Raw genomic sequence first — 27,783 nt, forward strand, 5'->3', positions numbered from 1 at the left:
CAGGTCAGGTAAGTGATCATTATAATTTAAATAAAATTTAGAATCTATTTTGAAGACATTGTATTGAATAATATATTGTTTTGATTAATTATAGGAGAAATAAATGACAAGTAAAGATTTTGGATCAACTAATTTGCAGTGAAGATGTATTTTTGTTCTTGAGACATGAATCATGATTAGCAATGGTTCTCACCAATCATGTACGCGTCCACGTTCTAACAATTACTCTTTAATTTTAATTTTCTGGAAGAGTAAAAAGGTGGCCGCTGGCAGCGCCCAGCTGTAAGGGCTTGTAATAGAATATGGGAATAATTCCACTGGGGACTATTCATTTATTCCACTTTTAAAGGCCTGACAGCAGGACAGAAATCCAGAAATCTTACTGGCGAAAACCCAATCACGAAACACAGCGCCAGTATTATCAGGACTTGAGAGGAAGTTGAATCAAGATTTCCAGGCAATATCTATGGCAGCCGCCGTGCCCAAGGATCCCAAGCAGAAAGAAATGGCGGGGATTTTATTAGGCCGATACGATATTGGGAAACTCCTCGGCCACGGGACGTTTGCCAAAGTGTACCATGCGAGGAACGTGAGGACGGGGGAAAGTGTGGCGATTAAGGTGATTGATAAAGAGAAAATCTTGAAAGTGGGTTTGAAAGCCCACATCAAACGGGAGATCTCCATTTTGAGGAGAGTTCGTCATCCAAACATTGTGCAATTGTTTGAAGTTATGGCGTCCAAGTCTAAAATCTTCTTTGTTATGGAGTATGTGAAGGGCGGTGAGCTATTCAACAAGGTGGCCAAGGGCCGGCTTAAGGAGGAAGATGCCAGGACGTACTTCCAGCAATTGGTTTCCGCGGTGGCCTTCTGCCACGCGCGCGGCGTGTACCACCGTGATTTGAAACCTGAAAATATATTGCTTGATGAAGATGGGAACGTTAAAGTGTCCGATTTTGGGTTGAGTGCTATATCTGAGCAGATTAAGCAAGATGGGCTTTTTCATACCTTTTGTGGGACTCCGGCGTACGTGTCGCCGGAGGTGCTGGCAAGAAAAGGGTATGATGCGGCGAAGGTTGATATTTGGAGCTGTGGGGTGATACTATTTGTTTTGATGGCTGGCTACTTGCCGTTTCACGATCAGAACATCATGGCCATGTATAAGAAAATTAATAAAGGCGAATTTAGATGTCCAAGGTGGTTTTCGCCTGAATTGATTGAACTTTTGACTCGATTGCTCGACACGAATCCTGAAACCCGGATCACAATTCCGGAGATCATGGATAATAAATGGTTTAAGAAGGGGTTTAAGCATGTGAAATTCTACATTGAGGATGATAAATTATGTAGTTTTGATGGTTGTGAGAATGATGATATTGATTCTTTATCTTCTGAATCGGTGTCTGAGTCGGAGTCTGAGGTGGAGACCAGAAGAAAGGTCACCAGTCTTGCTAGGCCTGCTAGCTTGAATGCCTTTGATATCATTTCGTTTTCGCGTGGTTTTGATTTGTCCGGGTTGTTTGAGGAAGGATCAGATGAAGGAGCGAGATTTGTTTCAGGGGCTCCAGTTTCAACAATCATATCAAAGTTGGAGGAAATTGCCAAGGTAGTGCGTTTTGCGGTGAGGAAAAAGGATTGTAGAGTAAGTTTGGAGGGACCTAGGGATGGTGCTAAGGGACCTTTGACGATTGCAGCCGAAATATTTGAATTAACACCGTCTTTGAGAGTGGTTGAGGTTAAGAAAAAAGGAGGAGATAGAAGAGAATACGAAGAGTTCTGTAAAAGTGAATTGAAGCCTGGTCTTACAAGCCTTATGATGGAAAATGTTGCAAATTCTTCTTACTTGCCTTCGGACACCGAATAGATAGAGAAAGAAGAGAAAAGATAACATTCCATGTTTTCCTTGTTTCTTGTAGATTCCATATGATGTTTACTCCCGCTGCAGATAATAGTACCTCTGATTGCTGTGCTAGTGAGATGAAAGGTTGACTGCTTCTTCAGTCTGTTGTTAATTTTCTTTATTAAGGAACGTGCTGTAAAACCAATGAATACACGAATATACTATATGCCGTTGGCTACTTGATGAAGTTTTGCCTGTCAGATTTCGAGTACTGATTGATTCAAAATCTGTTTCAATATTACCAGATAAACATTTTGTGCAATTTGGCAATCATAAGATTTTCAACTTTATGCTCTATATAATCTGAGTGTCGAACAGAGAGATTTTCTGAGTTGTTCCCATATATGTTAGAACCTGTACATATATGACAGTAAGTTGTCAGGTTATGCTTAGCAAGTGTTAGGAGATTGTCTGGAAAGAATCTGTTATATATAACTTCCAAATCCATGTGAAGGGTGGGCAAATTGCTGCTAACTTATACTCCACATGGTCATTCTCCTTGTATTGTGAATCTACAAGTGAAATGATCCACTGAAATTAAGATTCTCGAGTTCAATTTGTCAACTACATCTATAGTCACTAGCTGTCATCTTCTATGCAGCAATGACTAGTTTTATGGCGTCCGAATGATGACAGTAGCATGTGTACTGTTTGTTGCAACTAGTTATCTGTCCGGTGGGCCTAAAACTAATTGCTGTCTGACTTGATTGCTCTCTGAAACTGCACTGAATGCAATTTGAAAATCAATATTCGCACCTACCTTAGTTGGAAATCTCACCACAAAAACATAAGATGTAATCAAATAACCAGAAACTGAAGGAAAAAACTTGGGGGGGAGAGGGAAGGGGGGAGGGGGGGAAGACGTGATTCTGTGAGAAAACTCCTAGAAATGAATCTACCTCAAAATAGAAAACATGCGAAAACAATCCAAAATCTATAATAAGACACGGGAAAGTATATAGCAAGTATTACCAATTAAGTCTAACTAACGTTTTCTTCTGGTAGAGTTTGCTGCGTCAAGTTCGTCCCACTTCCCTCCCAACTCCACACCACATCCTTGAGCGATGGCTTCAATTCTTGATCACGAAACTTAACGTACTCCATCGTGTCGCCGGCCGTCTTCTTCACCTCCACCATGTGAAACGATGGGGTCACTTCGAATATCTCCGCATCGATAGCTAGCTGCCCTTTTCGTCCCCCTTTGCTACCTTGCATTTTCACGATTCCATCCTTCTTCTTGATCTTGAAACTCTCCATGACTGCCAGTTCCTCCAGCTTCGACACCACCATTGATGGTGGCATTTGGGTTGTGAACCAGGCCTCAGACTTGGCCGAATTACTACGGTCCTTCTCGAATAATCCAGATAGGTCGAATCCTGGAGAAAGGGATATGATATCAAATGCATTCAGGCAGTTTGGTTTCTTTGCAACGGCTGGTTGAGCATCTTCTTTGTTCTTCCCGGAACAAGACTCAGTATCCGAATCATCAATCTCCAAAATGCTGCGCGGCGACTGCTCGTCTAAATCAAGGTCCGGGGTTTCGATCCGCTTGAATCCCTTTCTGAACCATGAATTTTCCATGATCCTGGAAACGGTTATTCTTGTGGATGGATTAGGGTCAAGAATTCTTGAAAGCAGCTTTTTGACCTCCGGCGGAAACCATTGCGGGCACTTGAATTCTCCTTTGCTGATTTTCCTGTACATTTCCATGAGATTTGAATCATGGAAAGGAAGATAACCCGCCAATAGCACGAAAAGGATTACACCACAGGACCAAATATCAGCCTTTTCTCCGTCGTACCCTCTTTTGTTTATAACCTCCGGGGCAACATATGCTGGAGTCCCGCAGGTTGTATGGAGAAGACCATCTTGCCTTTTGGAATCAATCAATGCGCTCAGCCCGAAATCCGACACCTTCAAATTCCCAAATTCATCAAGGAGGAGATTCTCGGGCTTCAGATCACGATGGTACACGCCCCGACTATGGCAGAAATCCACGGCAGCCACCAGCTGTTGGAAGTATTTGCGTGCGGCATCCTCTTTGAGCCGCCCTTTTGACACCTTGTTAAAAAGCTCGCCGCCTCTGATGTATTCCATGGCAAAATAAATCTTGGATTTGCTTGCCATGACCTCGTGGAGCTGCACCACGTTTGGGTGCTTGACCAGCCTCATTACGGAGATCTCACGCTTGATTTGATCGATCAAACCAACCTTCATCACCTTCTGTTTGTCGATGATTTTGATCGCCACGCTCTCTCCTGTTTTCAGGTTCCTAGCATGGTGAACCTTGGCAAACGTCCCCTGGCCGAGCAATTTCCCTATCTCGTACCTTTGCATCAAGATATTGCCTTTCTTCTCCATTTTTACTCTCTCCTAACGAATTTTTTTCGTCTAATTGTAAAACATTAAGGCCCTAAGCTCAAAAGAATTGGGCCATTAATTCTTTATCGTTGCACATTGACGTAAACATCCTGAAAATTAGTCAAACCTACCAAATATTTGATAGTTTTCTGAAGGATGCAGGGGAGATTCTAAAGCCGGATTGAAGGGGGTCTGAAAGCCTTGCCGTTGAGGCAAGGTTGAAAAAGAAGTTCCCTTATGTGAGGAAGAACCAAAATGAGTGCCCAAGGCGCCCCAAGGTTTTGATTCAAGTAATAAGGGGAAGCCTGCGAAAGGAAACGGTAATTATAGTAAATTTTGTGAACAATGACATGTAGCAAACAATTCGCAGACGGTTGTTATATGAACGATTGACATTAAATCTGTATCGGATCAAACTTGTAGTGGAGGTATTTTGAGGGCCCATGAATACCCTTGACACACATTCAACATGAGACGTGAGAAGTTTGTGGAAACTTGTAGAAGGGATCCATGGGTCTGCGGCTGCGTATTTGGTGTTTTTGTTTCCTTTTCTTTTTTTTTTTTTTAAAATCATATTTAAATTGCAAGAAATAAAAGCCTTAAATTTTACTATTATCTCATATTCTAGTTCTTTTGTGACTGCCCATATGATGTGATGAATGATGGTAAGTGCCCTTTATCTCAAATTTGCAACCTCACATTTTCTTTTGCGGAATCTTACTACAATAAAAGACATTAGGTTTTTACTTCAAAGGAGAAAAAGAAAGGAACTGTTTTTTGCTAACCTCCTATTTCTCACAAAAAATTATTACAATCTACAAGAGAACCAACATTAATTATTACACATAGATTATATAGGTATATCCTGCTAATTTTATACCCAAGTACCTCCTGCTCTTTATTACAGAACCAACACCAAAAACATAATCCACTTGTAACATACAGAAATTACAAGCCTACGTTCGAATTAACAAAGAAAGGTAGCTTAGCTGGGCAAAACCTCCGACTCATTAATTAGCCGAATTCCTACCATGATCAAGATCGTTCTTCTTCCCCCAATCTTGCATGCAAAGTCGGAGTTTCTTACCCGCCGCCAGGAAATCCACCGCCTGCCGTGGCGTTAGTATCCCTACAACCTCCCTCAATGTATTCAGCCTTAACTGATCAGCCTCTCCCAAAATCTCTGCCATTGCACGGCCATGCTTATCCAGCGCATCCTCCAAATTATCGCTCACTTCGCAGCTCCTTCCCCGCGTTTTCACAGCGATCGACGCCAACGGGTGATCCAACACGTTCTCCTGCAACCCCGCCAGCCGGGTGCAAAGCTTCCTCTCTTCTCTTATCGTTTTGCTCTGCAACTCGTCCACCATGGATATTTGCCTCCCGGAAAGCTCCCCCAAGTGCCCAATTCTCACCCCACGAAGGAACTCGGAAAGATGCGACTCAATTTCCTCGCCACAGAGAGCGTAAATTAGGCGGACAAACGAGGAGGGTCTGCAGCCACCGATCCACAGGACCGATCTCTCGAGGGAGGTGCACCAGGTGGGAGCGAAATAGGGCGAGACATCGGCTCGCGCCATCAGGCTTCGTCTCTGCACGTAATCTTGATAATGGTCCATGATTTTCTCGATTAATCGTGTCAGTTCAGCATCGGCGGTGCGCCCATTTGCATTCAGAGAAATGGCTCGGTTCAACTCCGAGAGTTCTTCTTCCTGGAGGTTCATCCACTCCTGATAGAAGCAGGATTCGCGAACTTGATCCGTCGTTCCCATTTAGATATATAGTTGTACAAAGTGGAGAATTCTGTAATTACAAATTCCAGGATGAAGGAAGTTCTTTCAACCGGAACGCGTTATTCCTTATACTTATCTGTAATAATGTACCCAGTGTGAATCAGAGAGATAAAAGAGTATTGGACAGATTATGATGTAGTAGTAGTGTATATATGTATATATAGTGCAGTTTGGAATTTCTTTTGTGCGAAGAAGACGACAATATCTTCCGTCAAGCACTTTATCTTTTGCAGTTTGTGCTGATCCCTGAGATCAGAGTGGACAACCCAACATGCTTTTACTTTTTCTCTTTTTTCCCGTTTTTGTAATAATGAGTAAAAGATGTTTTAAATGTCACCGTTTGTTTGTTTGTATAGGAAGCAGAAAAATCATGAGTGTCACCGTTTGTTTGTTTGTATAGGAAGCAGAAAAATCATGAGTGTGTGTATACAGACAGTTCATTGCATCTTAACCGACTTTGTATAGATTATAATTTCTCTATTGAGGTTGCTGCACCCTATTAATTGCCTAGGTGAGTGCTTTCTTGTCGTTATTGTCGCAGTTTACATCATCACCCGAGCAGGCTCTATATCACATCCTATTCCTGGGTTTGAATACCCAAAATTCTTATTCGAAAGTATTTCGCAAGCTCCTAGTCCCACCAGATCATATAAACAATTCCCTCTGATTGACCAATTTGGGAGTTTGATGGGCCATCTTTTTGAAGGGCTTCTCAGACAAAACTCTTTCGACAGCCAACCTTCCCGGAATCTTGGGTCATTAGTCACTCAACGTAGTTTGGTCTAGCCCACTCTCGTCTCACATCGGGTTTAAAAGTAGAAAATAGGTGGGCTTGTTTTATAACCACAGAGCTGAGGTATGTAAACCCAAAAACGAAAAAAGAGAACTGAGGCCCATGAGTCGAAAAGGGAAAGGCAAAGCAGAAATAAAGGTTGATCCATTAAATAATTATACAACACCTCCGTATCCTATCCAGCTCTGCAGGGTATTTAATCCATTCGATCTAAGGCTCCATAAACTGTAGTGTACTCGCTCGGACACAGTAACTCCTTAGAAGGTGGTAATCTCGGGGCAAATACGCGACAGCCAACATGGTACTATAGCTCATTAATCATGATCTACATCCACAATTGTCCCTAGGAATTACGCCTGGCCGACGTTTTGTGTCATATATAGAACATAGTTTATTTAGAAGCTGTTATTTGAGGCTGGCACAAGATTTTATTTTATTTTTTATTTGAATTATTATTAGGTTATGAGGTTTTAAGGGGAAGAGATATCCGCCCTGATGCTCCCACGTGGGAAGACACACTCGTCCTGCAATTGACACGTTGCCACGGGTGTTGCGGCGCCAGGTGCTACTATGGATGCATGCGTATGTATCTCAGATCACATCTCAGTCAAAGGTAGAAAGAATCTAATTATGTATATGTATGTAGATTGTAGTGTAGTGCTGGGCGCGCCTTTCACATGATGAAAATTTGCTGCGCGTAAGCCATGCACTTGCACTGCACTGCACAAGCCACGCATTTCCCGATTAGCATACTCCGTGTCTTAACCCCTCATTTTACATCTGGTCACTCTCTTCCTTTAACACCACACCTCCTAAATAAATTCTCACACACTCTCTCTCTCCCTCCCCTAAATACCCCATTGCTGAGATACATACTGAAAGCAACTCATCTCCCAAATTTCTTCTCCTCTCTGCACTACAGTATAATTAGAAGAAGAAAGATGAAAACCCAAGTTGAAGAAAAGTTCTCTGACTTCTATGCGAAATGGATGGACCAACTTGAACATCTTCTTCAGCTTCTTCTAGTGGTTTCAAGAGATGGGCATTCTCAGGAAGCAGGCTACCAGTCCATGGTTAACAAACTTACGGCTCACCACAAGGAATACTACACATTCAAATGGGCTTCGGCCCATGAAGACGTTTTGGCCTTCTTTGCTCCGGTTTGGATGAGTCCTCTTGAGAACGCCTATCTTTGGGTCACTGGCTGGAAGCCGTCGACGGTTTTCCGGCTTGTTGAGTCCCTGAGAGGGGTTCAGCCGGAAGGTGGTATGAAGCTCTCTGGCCTGACTGAGGAGCAGGTAAAGAAGATTGAGGCTTTGAGAGTGAAGATTAAGGTCGAGGAGGAGAGGGTGGAGAGGGAGATGGAGAGACAGCAGGTGGGCATGGCGGACAGGAAAATGGTGGAGCTGGCGACGCTGGAGAGGCAAGCCAAGAAGAATGGAGGCGCCGCCACAGTTGCTCAGGTGGACGGCCTGGTGGAGGTGGCGCTGAAAGGGTTGTTGGCTGGGTTGGAGAAAGTGATGAAAATGGCAGATTGTGTTAGGCTGAAGACACTGAAAGGGATGTTGGATATTTTGAATCCTATGCAGTGCGTGGATTTCTTGGCTGCTGCTTCAATGCTTCAAATTCAGATAAGGAAATGGGGCAAAAAGAGAGAAGAAAAGAGCGTTTTAATCACAGTGAAAACCATGTGACACAAGTTTTTTAATTAGATTTAGCTATTTTTGGGTTTTTTTTTTCTCCCTTCTTTTCATGAGTTAATTAGATTTAGTTATTTTAATGAGAGAGCTGGTAGGTATATATATAAATGTATTGATCGTTTCCTGTGTATATGTAAAACAGGTTGTGCATATGCTGCTTGCTTGTGCAATTTTCGCGAGCTTCCAATACACTCCAGCCCCTAAACACCCCCCTCCCCCCCTTTCCAAGAATATAAAAAAAAAAAAAGTTTGAAATTCTTGGGGTAACAGGAAAGACAGATTGCAATTATCTTTTCGACCAAGATGATGACATTATTAATTTCTTCATTATTATTAAAAGAAGTTAAACATTTGACTGTGAAAAGCTAACAGTAAATCCCATCACAAGCTTTTGAATATTTAGATTTGAATTTGATTTTGGTTGATGAAGGAACTTTGAGTTCATAAGCTACAACTCGAGTTTTACATTACGGCATGAAAAATATGCCAAAAGATTCAGGTGGTGATTCAGCTCTCTTAAACATTGATTTTTACTTGCATGCATCACCATAATAATATATAATAATAATAAGAAAAGAAAAAAGAGTACATTTTACTGAAATATTTCGTTACAGCACTTATAGTCTCGGGCAACAAAGAAAGAATGAAAGTAATTAGAAGAATAAGAATGGCGCATGTTTATATATAATAAATGAAGGAAATGATAGTTACAAATAATTTCTTTATGCGTTCTAAGAGCAAAGCAGTGTAAAGGTAAACTATAATAATATCCATCCACTTCTTCTTCTTGTTGTAAAATGTTATATGGTTGACTTACAAAAAGGTTTGCAGTGAAATCAAGCCGCCTCCGCCGATAAGATCTCAAGTTCCGCCCACCATAGCGGAGAAAGCCTTGGAGTTGCTGCATCTGGCGATATATCGATCACTTGTCTCAATTTCTGAATCACTTCTTTCATGGAAGGTCTTCTTGGCGCATCATGTTGAGTGCAGCTCTGGATCACCTCACACACCACCTCCAGCTCATTTTCTTTAAACGATTTCAGCGATGGATCAACCAATTTGTCGATGGTGCTCTTATCGTTCAAGTACTGAGCAGCCTGACAATATTACAAGTAATCCAGGTTACATATAATGAAGCTATCATGAGCATTCACGAAATAATATCGGTTAATGCAATGTTTTAAGTAGTACCCAGATCATGAGATTCCCCTCCTCTTCTGAGTAAGGTGGCCTTCCAGTAATTATTTCAAGCAACAAGATTCCGAAACTGTGAATATTTGTTTCCACATCAGCATGAGGGAGCTGGACAGAGTGCGCAGACTCAGTGTCTACAGTGTTAGTGTTCTTTAACTTGCCCACGAGTTCTGCCCAGAAACTGATGTCTGCAATCTGAAAGGGTAGATTCTCAAAGTGTTAGCAACATTCATCATATATTACTTGAGGGATAATACTAGAGCACTCACTAACAAGAGAAGCCTACTTTAGCAGCGTAATCATCTGTCAAAAGTATCTCTTTGGAAGTCAAGTTGGAATGTGCGATTGGTGGATTGAGATCATGCATGTGTTGAAGGCAATAAGCAGTCCCCATGATAATCCTCATCCTTGCATTCCAGTCGAGGTGTTCAACTTCTTTAACTGAATAAACAAAGAACAGATGATTCACCCTTGTGAAATTAAGGTGTGGTTACTATGTGACGAGAAATGACTACTATATGAATTTGTATCCTCCAAATACCATGCAGATGCTCGTTAACCGTGCCATTCGGAGCATACTCCAGTACCATCATCCTAGTGAAAGGCTCATCCTCCTCGCAGTACCCAATAAGATTGAGGAAATTCTTGTGGTTAACCCGCGACAAGGTATCAATCTAGTAGCAGTCGACAAAAGCAAATGAGAAATTTTTAAGTATACTTTTGTATGGGAGATGATAACATATTACTATTTATAATTGATATTAATCAGCTAACCTTATTCCTGAATACCAGTTCTGAACGTTTAGACCAGTCTTTTAAAGAAACTATAGCAGTTGAAGCAACAGCAATCTCGACTCCACTAGACAGAGTTCCCTTATACACTGTGGCCACACCCTCGTCAGTACTAATAATGTTGCTGAAGTCCTCACATGCTGTTTCTAGCTCATCTCTGTTCAACTTAGGGACCCCTACAGATTAAGCGCATTCATTTCAATACATATGATAGATCAAAGAATTTCAAATAAGTATCCAAAGTGCAGATTCAAACAAATAATAGAACAACTATAAACTGTTACTCGGATGGTTTCAGCAATCGTTATGACTTTCAAATGATTATTACTTATGTTAACTATTGCTTCACAATGGTTAATTCAAGCGTCATTGAACTGGTTAGGAGGAAGTATCCCTTTTCGACCCCAGTAAACATTCAGTTTCAGCAATATTATATTTTTCTGTTTAAGCTAGCATCTGTGCCCTCTTTCTCCAGAATATCCAATTTTATGTCACATAACAAACTTCCATGAAAGACAGGCAATTTTAACATGATTGAATTACTTTTTGGGGTATATATGCTAATAGAAAAAAGCACTTTTTGTAAAAATGACATTAAAAATTGCAGAATTCACATATTAAACTAGCAGGCAGAATCTCCGGATATACTGAAACTTGAAGCATCCATATCACATACGAAAAGCATACCTGTAACAAAAGCTTTCTGCAACTGCCCACTCAATCCAGTCTTCCAAGGAGCAATTGTTTTTGCTGCTCTGCTTCTGCAGATGACAATTATGACTACAGCAAGAATGAGCAAGAAAACTCCAACTGATAACCCCACAATAAGCTTCACGGAATTCCCTGATTTTCCAGTATCTGAAGACTGTTTATCTGTTGGTTGACCGGCAGCAGCAGCATTAGTTATGTCGGGAGTCATATTTTCTTGATCTGAAGTAGGTGCGGTTGCAGGAGGAGGAGGAGGAGATAGTTTCTTGCTATTTGGAATAGCAGGAAATGACCCACTACTTCTGCTTGGAAGAGTAGTGACAGGTTCTGGTTTAGCGGGTATTCCACCTTTGGGAGGGATGGCAGCAAGGTTACTGGACTGTTCAACTAATATACGACGCACATTATTCACCTGATTTTCTACATTCCAAATGACATCTGACTCAGGTAAATCTGGAAACCACAGTAACCGATGTGTTATTCATCTCAAGTACGATGAAAGGAGTATCATCAATTTAAGAAAGAAAACGCATAATCTTGATTACCTGTTAGATTGGTGGGACTATCATCAGCATGATTCGGTGACAATTCACTTCCAAACTTGAACCTTGAACAAAGAAGATATTTCGTGAATAAGATTCTATCAGAGGGAGATAAACAGCACAAACGAGCAGTAATTATGATTACTTACAGCTGGAATAGATTGAGGTAACGAATTATGGTCCCTTTAGTTGGTACCTGGAACGAATTTGATTTTTCCGATTGTTTTATAACACTCTGCCAGATACTGTTCAAAACAGAGAGCTCAGAAAGACAGTACCAGAGAAATGGCAATCTATATATGCAGCAAAGTCAAGAATCTCACCAGTGTCCAAATTTTCTACCCATGCAGCCAGCTCCAGCAGAAGCAGTTGCAAGGATCTCATCAAACTGTAAATCAGTTAGCAAACCAAGTTTTCCGATTTCCACAGGAATGCTTCCTTCAAACCTATTATCACAGAGCAACCTAGACCAATATACAGAAATTAGCTGCGGTGTATAATATTGCGTGGCAACAAAATAAGCATGATATACTCAGAAGTTATTACATACAAATGCTTTAGGGAATGCAATCGTCCTAATTCAGCAGGAACAGTTCCAGTCAATTTATTATCCCTCAAGTCCAGCACTTCCAGTGTCGTAAGCTGTCCAAACTCCCGCGGAATCGTACCAGAAAGATGGTTCTTGGATAGGATACTTGTGAGTTATGACAAATCAGAAGATGTTAACCGAAGATATTCACAATTTTTGAACGGAAATAAAATGATAATCTATATTACAAGTGTGCAGTTCTAGCACAATCTATTAGTTTTAAAATTTATAACCATATGATAGCAGGTCCTGTAGTTTCTGAAAAGACAAAAGGATTTAAAATGAAATGCCCCAGAGTTTATATGAGATGCTTAATTCACTACAACAGTCAGAGATTTTGCTCCAGGCAACAATCAGAGGCTTTGATTCCATCTTATGCTTCTGCTGTATCAGTTACTGAAGGAACAAATTGGCAGTTCAAGTTCATGAGATGAGAGGTTTCAAGGTTTTTCTGAAATTTGTAATTTGATACTTGATGACTGCTGAAAACTCCTATTAGTAATCAACTCAGAAGTTCTGACATCAAATGTAGATAAAGAAAGTTGATACTCACAGAACTCTTAAATGAGAGAGATTTCCAAGCTCTGGTGCCAATACTCCCTCCAAGTCGTACCCATTGAGATCCCTATACAAGACAAAAAGATTTATGAATAAAGAAATAAACCAAAATCTCCCATCAATATTAATAACTTCATAAGAAGCACTTAGGTATGAATCAGCATATAAAATCATAAGGCAGTACTGGTGATTTCAGGTGACAATAAGGCAAGAACCTTTGGAGTTAGGTTACAATAACCTCTGAGACATTCATAGTGCTATAACAAAAAATAGTGCATGCAATAGGGACTTACAGCATGTCCACTTGACCATCTAGACAATGAACGCCTGGCCACATGCACGGGGTAGAGTCATTAGTATTCCAATTCGCTAAAGCTCCAGATGGGTCGAAATCCACCTTAGCGCGGAATTGCTGCAATGCCAATCCTACATTTCCAGTTTTATCAAGTAAACATCATAATGTTTTAAAAACTTCAAATCAGCTGTTACTGAGGGTTCAAAAGAATTTTAACGCGAAGCAATCCTGATTACCTTCAGAGTTGAGAGACCAGCAGCCATGAATTCTCAAGACAAGAATAAAGAATGTGATCAAGGAAAACGGGGCTCCATAAGCGTTCCATCTACCGCTCATTGCTCGCCAAACCATTCGTCAAGGTGGTGGAGGCAGTTTTTTCTGCCAACAGCCCGGACTCTATACAAGCTAATATACAAAATCGCCAGCTTTCTAGTGCAAAATAACCTCCGAGCAACAGAGAATTACTCGGACAACCACACCAACAATTTTTTCAGCTCACGAAATCAATAACTCTATACATGAAACGAATTCACAACTAGATATAAACTAGGTAACAAATAAAAGAATCTATGTTAGCCCTGTTGAAACTATTGACCAAATTGGGGTCTCTCATCTTCAACTATTTCCTATTAGGGCTATAACACCTCCGTTTTCACCAACTGCATAACCTGGCTAAATGAACCGTATCCAAGATTCAATCTTTATCTGAAAATGCAGGGGGGAAAAAAAAGAATTAACAGAATGATTGCCTTAGTTTCCGAATAAGAATGAAATTGCATAAAAACAAGCGTATTCCACAACCCTCTCTAGAATCATATCGAAAATGACAAAAGATGTTCTAAAAGAATAACCTTTGGAACAAGCAATCCATACAAAAAGCAAAAGGGCATGAAACGTAAAGGCATGCAAAGTAAAAACTCACCGGAGGAGGAGGGATAAAAGGGCAGTCAATAATGATACAATGAATTCTGGAGCTGCCAGATAATTCTGGGCTAGGAAAGGCACAATACAGTCCTATCCAGGATTTTCCAAAAAATGGGTTTCCAAGAAAATGTCGGAGGAACAAAATGGTGGTGGTGATGTTGAATATGACAACGATGATACGTAGAAGAAGATTCCTTGTTTGAAACTAAAAAATGGCAGCTTGCAAAATGAAAAATCAAAAGTAGTAAGAACAATTTGAAAAACAGAAGAATTCGGGTATGATTTTCTTGACTGCCCTTTTCAGGATGATCTCAGAGGTAGGAACTCCCTTCGGCCATCTCTTTCTCAAAGAGGAGAAAGGGGAGAAAAAATTCTTTCTCTCTCTTCTTTTCTTCTTTCTCTCTCTCTCTCTCTCGTTTTGTTCCACTACCTTTCCCTTACACCCCCTCACAACACCACCCACCACCTCCCACAAAACTCTGTTTTTTCTTTTTTCTTTATTTTTATTTTGAAAAAAAAAATTCTCACTTGGTATATATATTTCTTCTATTTTTCAAAAAAAAAAAAAAAAAGAATTCAATGTGATTCAGCGAGTGAGACCCAGTAACAAGTAAAAACCGGTAAACGCCGGCGACTTATCCCGGTGGTGTCATTCTGGTGGTGGTGCGGGCCCCGACATCCGAAGTTGCCGGACATTCGTTGACTGGGTCCCACACAACACACACCTGACACCCCCTCTCTCTCATTTTCTCTCTTCTTCTTCTTTTTTTTTAATAAATAAATAAATATAAACACACCCTCTACTCTACTCTTCTCTCTCCTACTCAATTCATCATAATTCAATGCCTTCGTGCCTGCCTCTAACTCTCTGCCCCCCCCCCCCCCCCACCCCCTATTTATATTTAAATAATAATAAAAAATTCCTATTTTTTTTAATTATATGGTATGACTTTTTCTAATACTTAAAACACCAATATTATGATCAAATATAAGATCCTAATTATTTCTTATATTATAAATAATTACAACTTAAATATTATAGCAAAATTGAGAGGCCAACTCATTTGTAGTTGCAGGTTTCTGGTGTATTTAAGTGAAATTAGTTTACATGCCCCAACATCCATATGACCCATCAAAATCAAACAGCTAAACACAGCACACCACCATTTAAAAAAGAAATCAAGGTGGCCTTGAATGAACTTATAAGTTTATAAAATATTTGATAAAATTTCTTGAAAAAATCATGCAAATATAAAAGGATAATTAATGATACCCCACTCCTAAGATTTGATATAATTATACATAATTTTTTTATGATTTGAAAAATTATATTTAGTATTCTTGATGTTTGCTTTCGTCTAACAAATAAGTTCATTCGTTAGTCAAAATTTACTAAATTTGTTGATATTATAAAAAAAACTGAATAAAAAATGACTTAGTGCAGGTCAAATAAATTTTTCTAACTAAACAACCCTTATAATGGTAAAGATATACTGTCTCACATACATTAACTTGTGAAGATGCACGTGTAAATGTAATTTGGTTATAAAAATATTTTTTTGACCTGTAATAAATCAGTAATAAGTCAATTGGGGTAAGTATGGACTTTTATTCTTTTTTTTTTTTGTTAATATAAAAAGATTCGATGAAACTTGACTGGTAGATGGACTTGTTTGCTTGATGGAAACAAACTTTAGGGATGTTAGATGCAATTTTTCAAACCACAAAAAAATTGCATGTAATTACATCGAAACTCATGAAAAGGAAGTGTAATTATCACAATTATAAATTGGTATGAAAATATTTTTAAAAATTAAGATTTGGCGTATTCCATTATTGAAAATATCTTATAAAATATGTGAGTTAGGAAGAATATTTCAAATAACTTTAGTCATACAATCTCTAAATATGTGCTGACGGGAAGAAATATATATATATATATATATATATATATATATAAACTCTTATAGACCCTCAATAAATTAACAGGATGATGAATTATGCAAAAGTGGGTCGAAATCAAAATAAGATCAGATAACACACAACGTCGAAGTTGGGTTGTTTAGAGCTACAAAAACCTTAAAATCAACGAAATATAAGTGGGATAACACGGGCTTCACAAAATAAATTGGCCCAACCTACATTCTTGAAAATAAATGTATGGATCCATGTTTGTGTCTTAATGGGTGAGATTTTTGATACTCTTTGTCTAAATTACTGTTCATAGTTGAGAAGACAAGGTGAAGCTCCCTCTGAATGGAGGACATCATCGTGCCGGAGGTTAGAAGTTTTCACTATGCTCTCCCATTTTGTGTCAGTGATATAACCTTTCTGGTCCCGTTTCTTCCTGATCCCATTCTGTGATTTAGAAAACGGGTACCCCGAATATATGGAAGGCGCAGTACGCCAGAGCCAAGATTCAGAAGGTGATTTTGGCAATGGTGGAGGTAAAGGTGGCTTCAATGGAGCAGGATCAGTGTCTTTCTGATCATATGATGCTAGATTATTTCCATCTTTGATTCCAGATTTTGTATCAGACGGTACCTTTGCTGTGAATTCAAGGGGTCTGGATTCTTGATAAAGACGACGATTCAGTTTAATATCTCCCATTTCTTTAGCAACATATACGAGCTTGGATGTGCAATTAGAAGGTCGAACTTTATCCGTTGATTCGGATTTAGGACGGAGCTTTCTTCCTTCCTCCAATGTATTCGGGCATGAAGTGTCTTGATTTGTTTTACTTGGACAATCTATGTACACAGTTTTCTCGACGGCATCACCTGTTGGAGTTGGACCTGATCCTCGTTCGCATAGCTGATTCTTGGATGCACCTTGCAAGAACTCGAATAATTTTCGTGAGGAATCCATCTTGTTAGCAGTGTAATCTGGAAATTCCTTACGTAGATCAAGAAATGGAGAGTTTTGAGATTTTTTTCGGGACGGAGATATGCTACAACTTCTGTAGCGCCTGAAGGGAGACACACCTGATTCATTCCTTATATGGGAACTGATAAGCTGATTGGAATTACCTGTTAGCTTATTCTTAATTTCCGGCAGGTCCCTTGACATGAGTCCAGAATTTGATTTTCTCTTATGAATAACAGCAGCTTTATTCTGCAAGGACTCAAGAGTTCAACCATATACGGTGTAATGAACAATATATTTACACAAATGTAAGATTTGAAAATTACCTTGTCAGAGGGTCTACTCTGTGCATTTCTCGTGAGTTTCCTAGCATCAGCTGCTGAAGATGTTGGAGCATGGAATTTCGATTTCATTCCAGGCGAGGTGCTTAATATGCACAAAGAATCCTTTGCACAAAATAGAGGGATGATCAGGCGACTTTTCCCTGATTTTTTCACAGGAAAAGTATACTTGTGCTCTCCATCTTCACTTTCCACATTATCCGTGTACTGAATGTAATATTGCAAGGGATAGGAACCAGAATGCCCGAGTAAACGATTTCTTTCATCAGAAACCATCTTCTTTACCGCTTTTGGTTGCTCGTTAGGCTTCTTCACAACGTGTTTTGGTAACTCCAAAACAACGGCCTTCGCTGCTGTTAAGAATCTGTCCATCATAAAATCTCTTGTTTGTCTGTCAATAGAAAAGGTCCCTGATGGTTTCACACCTGAACTCTGATACCCACTGAGGCCACTTACACTGTAGTTCAAGGACCATGATTCTGTCTGGAGTGCAATAGAATAAGCATCACCGTCACTTAGTGTACCTGATTCATCTTTACAATTTAAACTCTGATGTAGCTTCTCCAAAAGAGTAGCATGATCTCCAAAGAGAAATGCTTCAATTTGGGGTCTATGGATATTCTGATTATTAGATCTTTCCCCAGAATTGTATCTCGAGGGAACTGCTACCCTTCCTGGAGATTGAAGCCGCGGTGTATTTGAAGATTCCTCTAAAGTGTGAACCTGGATTTGCACTTCACTTTTAGTCCTTCCAGGTATTTGTTCCCATTGAAACGGGACTGAAGCTTGTTCTGTGACCTTCACGTATTCCCAGTCGGATTTGTTTAATGGAGGAGATTGCTGGCGACTGGATCGCAATTTTCCGGTCACCTGACTATTTAGTAGCTCTGAAGAGTATGAAGGTGATGAAAATCGCCGCATAGATAGAAGTGGAGCTCCAATATCAAGTTGCCTTTCCTCCATCATTGCTCTTAACTATAAAAAGTCGGTTTATGTCCCTACGACTTAAAGCACAAAAAGCAGACAGAAAATACTTAGATCAGTCATAGTGCACCTAAAAAACGGAAAATTGACAGAAAGGGTTGAAGGGAAGTGGAACATCAGATCACAGGAAACTTATACTCAAAATTGGTATTTCGACTATGATCAGCAAATCACTCACCCAATGAGCCAGAAGGAAGAAATCTAAGGACCGTATCCAACCCTAAATGTTTTACTACAATGCTGACAGGATACAGATAAAACATTTATCAGTATGGCATCCTGTTTTCTATTATTTCAATGTCCACTCCCACTTTAATCACTCACATGAATCCAAGAATCAGAAAATCAGAACCATAAAAGGGATAAATCTCTGTGCTTGATTTCTTGAATACCACAGCGAATGACAAATTTTCACACAATAACAAGAGAAATAAATCAAGAAAAAGTTCACACAGAAATTAGGAATCTCTTTTGGTACCTGCTGAGACTGAAAGAGAAAAGGGGAAAAGGGTGTCTTCCCCTGAGCGAAAAGTCGAAGAAAGATAGAAAATCTTGAAGCCTATAAGTCCAGGAGTGTTTGCTTGTGCTTTGTGAAGTGATGAGTATGTCTCTATTTTTTTAATACAATAAGCAGCTTTGATGATCACTGATTGACCGATTGCGTGTGCATATTTTAGTGCAAAAAGTTCTTGGTTCAGATCAATTGTAATATTTTCTTGCAAGCCACTTTCCTTTCCGAAGAAGGGACAAACGTCACCGTCATACCAACGGTTGGAGTACGATGACAGTTAAATTCGACCGCCTCGCGCCTGCTTTATCGTCTACAGTTTTTAAGGATAATAATTATTCAACGGGCCGACAGGGGACCGCACATTCATTAAAATTCCTCAGCATGCTTTCATAGTTTTTGAATTTGTAATTTGAGTGTTTTATTTTGTGTTTTGCAGATAAATAAAAAAAATAAAAATTAATAAGTGTGGGTATATTTGAATTTGTATTTTGAGGTAATTTAAAATATTTTAAAATAAGTGGTGTAGGTTTGATGTTGGGATTTGACAGACAAAAATCGCTATTCATTCTCAAATCATATCTTTTTTATATATCTATTTATATATAAAATGTATATATATAAATATTATATATTTAATGTTGCATTTTTTTGAGCAATCATGTCTCTTTTATATTATATATATAGAAAGTTGAAAAATAAAAAACACACAGGGTGTGAAAACACAAAAACAAACATTGAGTGTGTTTTATTTTATTTTGGAAAAGCGAAAACATAAAACGAAACAAAGTTGATTGTATCCTTTTAGCATTAGTACGTAGAATAAAGCATGTGTTTAAAGGATATAATGATGGATGTTTCCTAGTTATGTAAATTATTTATAATAGTATTTTTATTATTAAAAATTTTATGACAAAAATTAAAGAGTGAATAAATTTGTAATTATTTTGGCATTTCTCCTCCTCTTCTCCTTTTTTTTTTGTGATATTAGATACGGTGGTACACACCTGCGCGAATTTTAATAATACTTTTATTTCATCAACGCTCATACTTTGTTTCTTTATATTGAAATTAAAAGAGTACGAACCAGATTAAGCATTTACTCATGGTAAGCAAATTATATTAATATACAGGCTCTTAATTGAATCCATTTTATCAAACTCGATCATGAAACTAAAACTGTTTTCTAATACTGGTTTTATCGTCTATGTTATATAGGACTTTTGTTCGTTGTAGGATCGGACACAACAGCTAGCACAACAGAATGGGCTTTGACGGAATTAATACTCCACCCGGAGGTAATGTCGAAAGCCAAACATGAGCTTAAGACTCTCCTTGGAGAGAAGAAACTAGTGCAAGAATCAGACATCGCCAAACTCCCATACTTACAAGCAATGACCAAAGAAAGCCTCAGAATTCATCCTCCCGGTCCTCTCTTAGTTCCTCACAAATCAGAAGCTGAGGTGGAAATAAGTGGCAACACAATCCCCAAAGGTACACAGATATTCATCAACATGTGGGCTAATGAAAGAGACTCGACCCTGTGGTCGAACCCTGACGCTTTTCAGCCCAAACGATTCTTGGACAGCACAATAGAGTACAAAGGCCAAGATTACCTGCTAGTTCCTTTTGGTTCAGGAAGAAGAATCTGTCCCGGCATGCCACTGGCAAATCGGATGCTACATGTAACGATGGCAACTTTAATCGATAACTTTGCTTGGGAACTTGAACCAGGGAAGAAACTGGAACCGTTGTACTGTGCAGAATTATTGGGTATGGCTTTAAGTGTGAAGGAAGCAAAAAGACAGCCATTCTAGAGCACATCCACTCTAATTTTGTATATGTTGCCAAATCAAAATTTATGCAGCAATACAAAGGATATAAATATAGCTAGATCGGGTATAATGTCCTCTAACAAACTAACAAAATATTGTCACAAAAAATGACAAAAATGGTTAAAATGAATCTATCCCATATCGAATAAAATTGTAACAAAATTCCCCGCGATCTCATGACATGCGACCTGGAGATGAGTAGAAGGTGTTGCGACCTCAAGACTCGACCTGATGCTGGACCTCATTGTGACTGATTGGTGAGGTAGTGACCTCATGAGAAGCGATCTCGGGCGATGTGGTCGAGAGGTCGAACTCTCAACAAGTTCCCCTCAAGGTTATTCCAGTTAAGTTTGGAGCATCAATATCCTCTTCCACCAGCGCGTTATGTGTGCTTAAAATAAGTAGATTTGGTTAGTATGGCGAGATCAGTTATTACTATGTAAGTTTTTATATATAAATATTGTATATTTAATGTTATATTTTTGGAAGATAAAAATTACTATTTATTGTCAAATCATATCTGTTTTATATTATATATATTATATATATATAAAGTTGAAAAATATAAAAACACGCAGATAAGGTGTAAAAACACAAAAATAAATATTGTGTGTGTTTTATCTTATCTCGAAAAATACGAAAATATGAATCCAAACGCAGCCTTTTATGTCTTGTGTTTTATTCCACAAAATTCTTTTTGGCCTACATTTATCATCAAAATAGAGTCAAACATCAGTCCAGATCGAGTTTGATACGTTACTGCAAATTAATTAATTATTTTCTATACTATATCTTTTTTATTTTAAATAATTTAAGTTTTGATCATTATTAATTAATATTCACTACAACTTTATGTATGATCAAAATATTTGTCACGTTTTTTATTGTAACAAATATTTTGAATTATTAAAACAACTAATACGTATTGTGCAGTCAGAATTAATTAATATACATGAGATTTTTTATTATAATAAAAAACTATATTTCTTTTAATTCATTCAAATTAATTACAGAAGAAACATAACACGTTGTTATGATTATTCCAGCAACAGCAGCACAACAGCAGTCTTTCGCAAGAACAGAGCAGGTGCAGGTTGAAGTTGTTGTGTTTGTTTGAAGTTGCTGTATTTTTCTCCTTGTAATATTTTTTTATAGTTTGACACTTGTATTAGTTAGAAACACGTTTTTGTTCATTTAGTTAGTTGTAGTTAGGCCTCTTCTCTTTGTATATAAAAGTTATGTACAACAGCATTCACCATATGATGAATACAAGTTCAGATGCATTGCGTGTTTCCCTCCAAACTTTGAATGATGATTGTTGATATTTGTTCTGGAAAATTCTGATTTCACACACATTTTTTATATAATTCAAAAATAACGACCAATTATATAAATTTATTATACTAGATTTGACCTAACGAAACGCAATTTCAATAAATTTTTTCAATCGGATTAAAGGAAAACATATAATTTTTATTTCAAAAGTTGGTCGATGGGATTGTACAGCCCACAAAAACAGAAGGCGCCCTCATCTAAAAAAAGTTTACACGACAAAAATTGATAAGCAGCAACCCATTACAGGTTAAAAGGAAAAAAGGGCACGAAAAAGGAAAAAGTAGAAATCAAAGGCGTCGAAATGTAACATGATTTACGCGACATCTTGACGTGCCAATTTCTCGGTGAGCTTGGCCAGAGATTTAAGATTACACCCAATTATGGTATCAGCAAACAAACACGTATCCTCCTCGCAACTGTCCGCCGGAACATCCACCACGTAAGATTCCATCACCATCGTTCCGGTTCTGCCGCCTTCCTCCTCGCCCTCTTCTTCATGTACAGTGGTGGTGGACTTATAATTCAGGAGCTTATGATCACCGCCGACAATACTAACCACCATCAGATGCAAATCATCGTCAAGCCTGTCAAGCCTTTCGGTGCTCTTCCCCGCGGGCAGCCCAGACACGATCGTCACCTCACGCACGCTTCCGGCAGCTCCGTTACCGGAAACCATATCACAGCTCTTGATAAACTGTTTGTAGGATTGGGGGTTGCTGAACTTTCGCAGTATGGACCAAACCAGGGGGAGCGGCGCGTCTATCATCTGACGAACTATTGAGGTGCACTGGTTGGGGGAGAGGGGGTGGGTGTGGTAGAGAGTTTGTATTCTTTGCTGGGCGGGCGTTCGGTGGTCAAATTTCTTGATCAGTTGCATATTCATTGTAATTGACGGGTGGAAGTCAGTTGGGGTCTCGTGGCGGAAAAGGGGAGTGGCGCGCGGGGTTTAAATGTACAAGTGTGAGTGCTAAATTTAGTAAATGTAATCTAGGGGGTTCACTTAGAATTTTGGTTTCATCTGATAATGTCGGCAAAGATGAGATTCATTGTAAGAGATTCTATCTTTATTAATTCGCCCATCAATCTTTACCTTGTACCTCGTTGGCTAACGTGGCCGGTTCTTGCAGAGATTTCTTCAGCCATCAATCTTTATCTTGTTCCTGGTTGGATACTGGGGCCGGTTGTTTCTCCCAAACATGCCACCTTTCTCTTCTAATTCAACAAAATGTTTGTGGAACAAGAAAACAAGTTCAATCTTCATATCATCTCTAAATTTTTGACAAAACTTGGAACCATAAAGTTTACCAAACCTGTGAATTCAAGAATATATTTCACTAGTGAATTCATTCCTATAAATGCATCCCCTCTAACGTTTGTTGGGTAAGTGGTACTTGTATGTATGTAGGTGGAGGATTTGACTGATTATCACCCGAAATTCAAGAATTCACTTTTCGCTAATACATTTATATTCATATCCAACATTGTAGTAAACTAATATCAAGATCTTATTCTTATCGATCAATTGACTCTCAAGTGTTCCTTGCACAATGGAATCTGGTATTTTAATTTGTAATATGTATGATAACATAGTAAATATGCATAAAATAGAAAGTTCAAAGTAATTAAATAGAGAATTGAGAAAAAGCTGTTGAGATGCAGGGCGAGCAGGGCCAAGTTTGTGGAAGTTAAGGGGACTGGGAGTTTATCACGTGGCAATAAGCAAGATCACATATGGCCCCCCGGATTGATTTTCCCTTGTTGCCACTGTCAGCTCCCTCCCTGTCCCACACCCACCATTCAAATTATTGTGATCACACGCTCCATACATGATTTACTAACACAGTAACAAATAATGTGGCTTTTCTGAGTTTGTATTAATATAAATTATTAATTACTCGTCAATATATCAGTACAAATTTAGTTGTGCCAAACTCAATTTTTTTCTAAACTCGAAATATAATTTATTTATTATTATTTCATGTGGAATGGATAAAAATTATAATAAAAATCATTTACTTTCTTTTGAACTGTTCCCAACTTATTCTCTGCCGGCTCCGTGGTGACAAACCGCCATCCCCCATTATGCTTACGCTCCTGCCACCGTCATGTGTGCTAAGATGAAATATATAAAAGTGTAAACAGAAAGTCATATAAAAAGAGATACCCTTTTCTAAAATTCAAATATCACTATAGTTACTAATATTAATATAAAGAATTGAACACATTATTATTTCGAAAAATAGGCAGCATTATTCGCCACTTCAAAATACGTGATTTCGTGTTTAGAATGAGATTGAATAGAGTCTTGGTCTATCCATAAATAATCCTAGTGAGATATAACTGGCGATTCGAAACTATATCTGACATACACATTTATACTACCAAATATCTCAATGAAATATATATCCATCTTTTGCTTGGCTGAATAATTGTGTCCAAGTCCGAGTCATGACTTCCACGTGAGAGCACGAGGAGCGTACGCCACTTCATATTTTTGAGATCTTGAGGTTCACATAGTGTTTTATGACTTTTAATTATTTTTATGTTGTCGTTGGGTGAGTAGCAGGTGATGGAGCAGCCTCCTCGCACTCAGACTCAGTGCTGCTGTATTTGGTGCCTCCACGACTCCCACAAGAATCGAAAGGGTACACGTATCTCTCTTTTTCTTTTTCTTTTTTTTTTAATTATTATTATTCTCGTAGAAAAAGACATTAAATTGAACTTGTTTCCAAACCTGTTAAGAGTCTTGATATTTAACATAATTATGATGTACTGTTTATATAATTGTATTAATTTATTTTTAATTATTATTATTCAGACGCAATTCTATTGACGGAACCATTTGAGTGTGCGCCATCCTGTATTCCCATGTTGTGGGAAAAGATGAATAATTTTCAAAATGTTCGACCAATATTCGACTGCAAGAACGATCATTTTTCTTAATGTTGTCCTCTCCAACTTCACTCCAGTCCATGCTGCAAAGAAATTTGGTCACAAGTTACAAACGTAGGGCTTCTTCAAGAGCCAACTATTACATGGGCCTAGCACATATATGTTGCAAAAACTGTCGCTGGCCCAACAGAACCCCCTATTTGTGACATGGTCCCTTTGATGATTGCCAAGATTACTACAACCTTGTGCAAATATCCAGACAGATGAATGATTGAAGTTATAGACAACCCATGATCTCCTCAAACTGGATCACTTTCATGTATTTTGAAGTGGCGAATATATTCTGTGCTTTAATTCAATCAGATACCACAGGTTTTAGATTTCATCACTGATCATTTTAGATCAACAGGGTTTTGATTTCATTACACATCACATTCCCAGGACCCCTAGCTCCCTACATGGGTCCTCCCTCCCCCCATTCTTCACATGTTGTCCACTTCATTGCATCCTCAACCATGAAATGGTCCCGGCCTCCCATTTGATTGGACAGTATTAAATTAACAATTTGAGACGGTTTCTACCCAACTTAATTATTATTTTTTATTTTAGCTAGCAATTTTGATTAATTTATTACTTGGCCCACGGCGTGATATATATCAAGTCAGTCATCTCACAAGAATTTTTTAGATACTTGTCACCAGCAAATATGTATATATTTCTTCCGTATCATCATCACCTTACTTTTGAATTTCTTTACTTGCGAGTTAAATTATTTTCAGAAGATCAAATTTGACAAAAACGTACTGGTGTTGATGTCTAAAAAGGGATAACCCTGAGGATCTAGAGTCTAAACTTGTGGAATTGGTTGTCTCGATTAGTAGATGAATGTCGAATAGGACAAGCAACTTCACACAAGTCAAAGCACTTGTTTAGGCTAAAAACAACAGTAGGTTAAAGAAGTCCCTCATCCCTCACTTTCCAATGAAAGCAACAATCCACATGATTTTGCTTGGGGATATAGAAAGATCACTAGCTCCTCTCAAAGGAAGATTAAACCCCAAATAATAGAGAAAAGAATAGGACAAATCTGTCCCATTTCTTTCATTTTCTTCACATACTAACCTCCCAACAAGTCTTCACTACTCTTTCCCATCAACGCTATTAGGCTACAACTAGCTCCTCTATTTCTACAAGCAAATTAATCAGCACTATCTTGACAATAGTCGCACAGGGATTTGGACATGTGTTCTCGATTAGACCTGTGTTGTACCACCATTTGGGTCATGACTGGGCAGTGCCAATCATGAACAAACACATGAAACCATTAGCCCCTTATAACTTCCACACACATTCGCGGAATAATTGAAGCGAGGGAAGGATGAAAGGGGATGTATGGGAAGGGCTGAATGATGGATCCAAAAGGTAAAGTACAAAATGAGGTGCAATTATTAATTGATGCCATGGATTTCCTTCCAAGCAAGTGAGAATGAGAAATGGAAAAGTATGAAAATTCCCACAAAAGAAGAAATGGAAAAGGGGAGGTCCAAAAGTATATAATAAAAACATCATTTGTACAACTCAAAGAAGTGACTGATTCCCACTGGCACTCCTACTCTCTCTCTCCCCCTTTTCCCCAAATACATGTTCAACAAAGAAAAGAGAATAAACTTCCCTTTATCTTTCTCTTCTTAAAATTCTACTTTGTTAGTTTGTTTCTCTCTCTCTGTGTGTGTGTGTGTGTGTGTGTGTGTTAAATTGTTAATGAGAGAATAGCAATTAACTGGCAGACATGAGAAACGCCATCAGGTGCTGCATATCTTGCATTCTGCCATGCGGGGCGCTGGACGTGATTCGGATAGTGCATGCCAACGGCCGAGTGGAAGAAATCAGCGGCAGCGTGAAGGCCGCGGAGATCATGAAACTGCACCCAAAACACGTCCTGAAGAAGCCCTCATCGCCGTCCGGTGAAGGGATGTGTCCCAAAATCGTCGTAGTTCCTCCCGACGCACAACTTAAACGCGGCCATATTTACTTCCTTATACCCCTCCCACCGGCGCCCGAAAAAACTCGAACGAGATCCTCAACGAAAAAGAAAAAGAGAGAATCCGAAACCAACGGCAATACAGCGAAGACCGAAGGCAACATCTCTGTGGCGAATTTACTCATTTCCGATCGTTATCTGAGTGAAATTCTGTCGGAGAGAATCTCGACACAGAAGGATCGCCGGCGAGGGCGTGTCGGCGTCTGGAGACCCCACCTGGAGAGCATTTCTGAGAAGCCAATGGAAGCATAATTCACGGCTTATAATCCTTTTTCTGGTTCCTTACCATCTATTTTCGTTAGGATTTTTACTAGCTAGGGTTTGAAAGCTGATGAATATTTTAATTATTTGCTCAAACCTTCTTCCTTATTTGTTTCAATTTACCCTTTCCAGTTCCTGTTTTTATGCTTTCATCATCCTCTTTTGTACATATGCATAAAGAGCAAAAAGGAAAAAAGAATTACAATTTCAGCTCGAACAAAATTGTACTCATGGTATTTTGAATATAGTTAGTGTGGATGGATTCTCCGGCGCCGGCCGGAAGAGTGGATTAGTGTGTGTTGTGCGTGTTTTCTTCATGAATTCATAAATCGGACAATGTTCATGGTACGTACCATGTCCCCACCAGCCAATAAAAGCATTATTACAAACTTGTGCGCAGTGCAGCCCATGATTTCATGATGCAAAATTAGAATATGAGCAATTCCATGTTTCCAGGTTTCAGCTCCCTCTTCCGCCAGCACTTGTAGTTGCTAAGCTATCATGTCCAATTTGAAGGCTACGGACCTACCTATAGACGTAGTTATTAAAATTAAATATAGCTATCCTAATTAATT

The 27,783-nt window shown here is 38.9% G+C and overlaps 9 protein-coding genes across 12 annotated transcripts; 4 read left to right on the forward strand and 5 right to left on the reverse strand.

Annotated features, from left to right (window-relative positions):
- Window positions 1-321: 321 nt before the first annotated feature.
- On the forward strand, window positions 322-2,084 carry LOC105167845 (CBL-interacting serine/threonine-protein kinase 12). The gene has a single exon (XM_011087677.3). The coding sequence runs from the start codon at window positions 467-469 to the stop codon at window positions 1,859-1,861; it is 1,395 nt and encodes a 464-aa protein (XP_011085979.1). The 5' UTR covers window positions 322-466; the 3' UTR covers window positions 1,862-2,084.
- A 138-nt stretch (window positions 2,085-2,222) lies between these two features.
- On the reverse strand, window positions 2,223-4,872 carry CIPK20 (CBL-interacting protein kinase 20). Of its 2 annotated transcripts, none has more exons than XM_011087678.3 (2): window positions 2,870-4,872; window positions 2,223-2,617 (listed from the first exon to the last, which is right to left on the reverse strand). In XM_011087678.3, exon 1 carries the CDS (start codon window positions 4,256-4,258, stop codon window positions 2,879-2,881), a length of 1,380 nt encoding a protein of 459 aa, XP_011085980.1. In that variant the 5' UTR covers window positions 4,259-4,872; the 3' UTR covers window positions 2,223-2,617; window positions 2,870-2,878. The 2 variants fall into 2 exon arrangements, with proteins under 2 accessions (XP_011085980.1, XP_011085981.1); XM_011087679.3 differs by having other exon boundaries at window positions 2,223-2,622.
- A 148-nt stretch (window positions 4,873-5,020) lies between these two features.
- LOC105167848 (protein DOG1-like 3) lies at window positions 5,021-6,231 on the reverse strand. The gene has a single exon (XM_011087680.3). The coding sequence runs from the start codon at window positions 6,028-6,030 to the stop codon at window positions 5,269-5,271; it is 762 nt and encodes a 253-aa protein (XP_011085982.1). The 5' UTR covers window positions 6,031-6,231; the 3' UTR covers window positions 5,021-5,268.
- A 1,271-nt stretch (window positions 6,232-7,502) lies between these two features.
- Window positions 7,503-8,694, forward strand: LOC105167849 (protein DOG1-like 4). Its single transcript, XM_011087682.3, has one exon. The coding sequence runs from the start codon at window positions 7,549-7,551 to the stop codon at window positions 8,536-8,538; it is 990 nt and encodes a 329-aa protein (XP_011085984.1). The 5' UTR covers window positions 7,503-7,548; the 3' UTR covers window positions 8,539-8,694.
- A 503-nt stretch (window positions 8,695-9,197) lies between these two features.
- On the reverse strand, window positions 9,198-14,618 carry LOC105167850 (protein MALE DISCOVERER 2). The gene is made up of 14 exons (XM_011087683.3): window positions 14,145-14,618; window positions 13,459-13,927; window positions 13,221-13,353; window positions 12,923-12,994; window positions 12,331-12,474; window positions 12,104-12,244; window positions 11,930-12,025; window positions 11,784-11,845; window positions 11,218-11,691; window positions 10,513-10,706; window positions 10,280-10,412; window positions 10,025-10,179; window positions 9,736-9,933; window positions 9,198-9,641 (listed from the first exon to the last, which is right to left on the reverse strand). The coding sequence occupies exons 2-14, from the start codon at window positions 13,571-13,573 to the stop codon at window positions 9,381-9,383; spliced, it is 2,178 nt and encodes a 725-aa protein (XP_011085985.2). The 5' UTR covers window positions 13,574-13,927; window positions 14,145-14,618; the 3' UTR covers window positions 9,198-9,380.
- Window positions 14,619-16,159: 1,541 nt separating this feature from the next.
- LOC105167851 (uncharacterized) lies at window positions 16,160-19,025 on the reverse strand. 3 transcript variants are annotated; one of them, XM_011087685.3, is made up of 4 exons: window positions 18,815-19,025; window positions 17,338-18,356; window positions 17,176-17,260; window positions 16,160-16,977 (listed from the first exon to the last, which is right to left on the reverse strand). In XM_011087685.3, the coding sequence occupies exons 2-4, from the start codon at window positions 18,316-18,318 to the stop codon at window positions 16,361-16,363; spliced, it is 1,683 nt and encodes a 560-aa protein (XP_011085987.2). In that variant the 5' UTR covers window positions 18,319-18,356; window positions 18,815-19,025; the 3' UTR covers window positions 16,160-16,360. The 3 variants fall into 3 exon arrangements, with proteins under 3 accessions (XP_011085987.2, XP_011085986.2, XP_088739313.1); XM_011087684.3 differs by having other exon boundaries at window positions 16,160-17,260; window positions 18,815-19,024; XM_088883187.1 differs by lacking the exon at window positions 18,815-19,025 and adding an exon at window positions 18,515-18,805 and having other exon boundaries at window positions 16,160-17,260.
- A 1,018-nt stretch (window positions 19,026-20,043) lies between these two features.
- Window positions 20,044-20,661, forward strand: LOC105168574 (sugiol synthase; the record flags this gene model as incomplete). Its single annotated transcript, XM_011088708.2, has 1 exon — window positions 20,044-20,661. A coding segment is annotated over one exon (618 nt), but the record flags the coding sequence as incomplete, so codon positions are not given.
- On the reverse strand, window positions 20,656-23,106 carry LOC105167852 (abscisic acid receptor PYL12). The gene is made up of 2 exons (XM_011087686.3): window positions 22,332-23,106; window positions 20,656-21,070 (listed from the first exon to the last, which is right to left on the reverse strand). The coding sequence occupies exons 1-2, from the start codon at window positions 22,895-22,897 to the stop codon at window positions 20,995-20,997; spliced, it is 642 nt and encodes a 213-aa protein (XP_011085988.2). The 5' UTR covers window positions 22,898-23,106; the 3' UTR covers window positions 20,656-20,994.
- A 3,071-nt stretch (window positions 23,107-26,177) lies between these two features.
- On the forward strand, window positions 26,178-27,505 carry LOC105167853 (uncharacterized). Its single transcript, XM_088883210.1, has 2 exons — window positions 26,178-26,328; window positions 26,694-27,505. Exons 1-2 carry the CDS (start codon window positions 26,313-26,315, stop codon window positions 27,197-27,199), a joined length of 522 nt encoding a protein of 173 aa, XP_088739336.1. The 5' UTR covers window positions 26,178-26,312; the 3' UTR covers window positions 27,200-27,505.
- Window positions 27,506-27,783: the final 278 nt, after the last annotated feature.

The sequence above is a fragment of the Sesamum indicum genome, linkage group LG8, assembly GCF_026168435.1.
Source record: "Sesamum indicum cultivar Baizhima isolate 11 linkage group LG8, ASM2616843v1, whole genome shotgun sequence".
Classification (NCBI taxonomy): Eukaryota; Viridiplantae; Streptophyta; class Magnoliopsida; order Lamiales; family Pedaliaceae; genus Sesamum; species Sesamum indicum.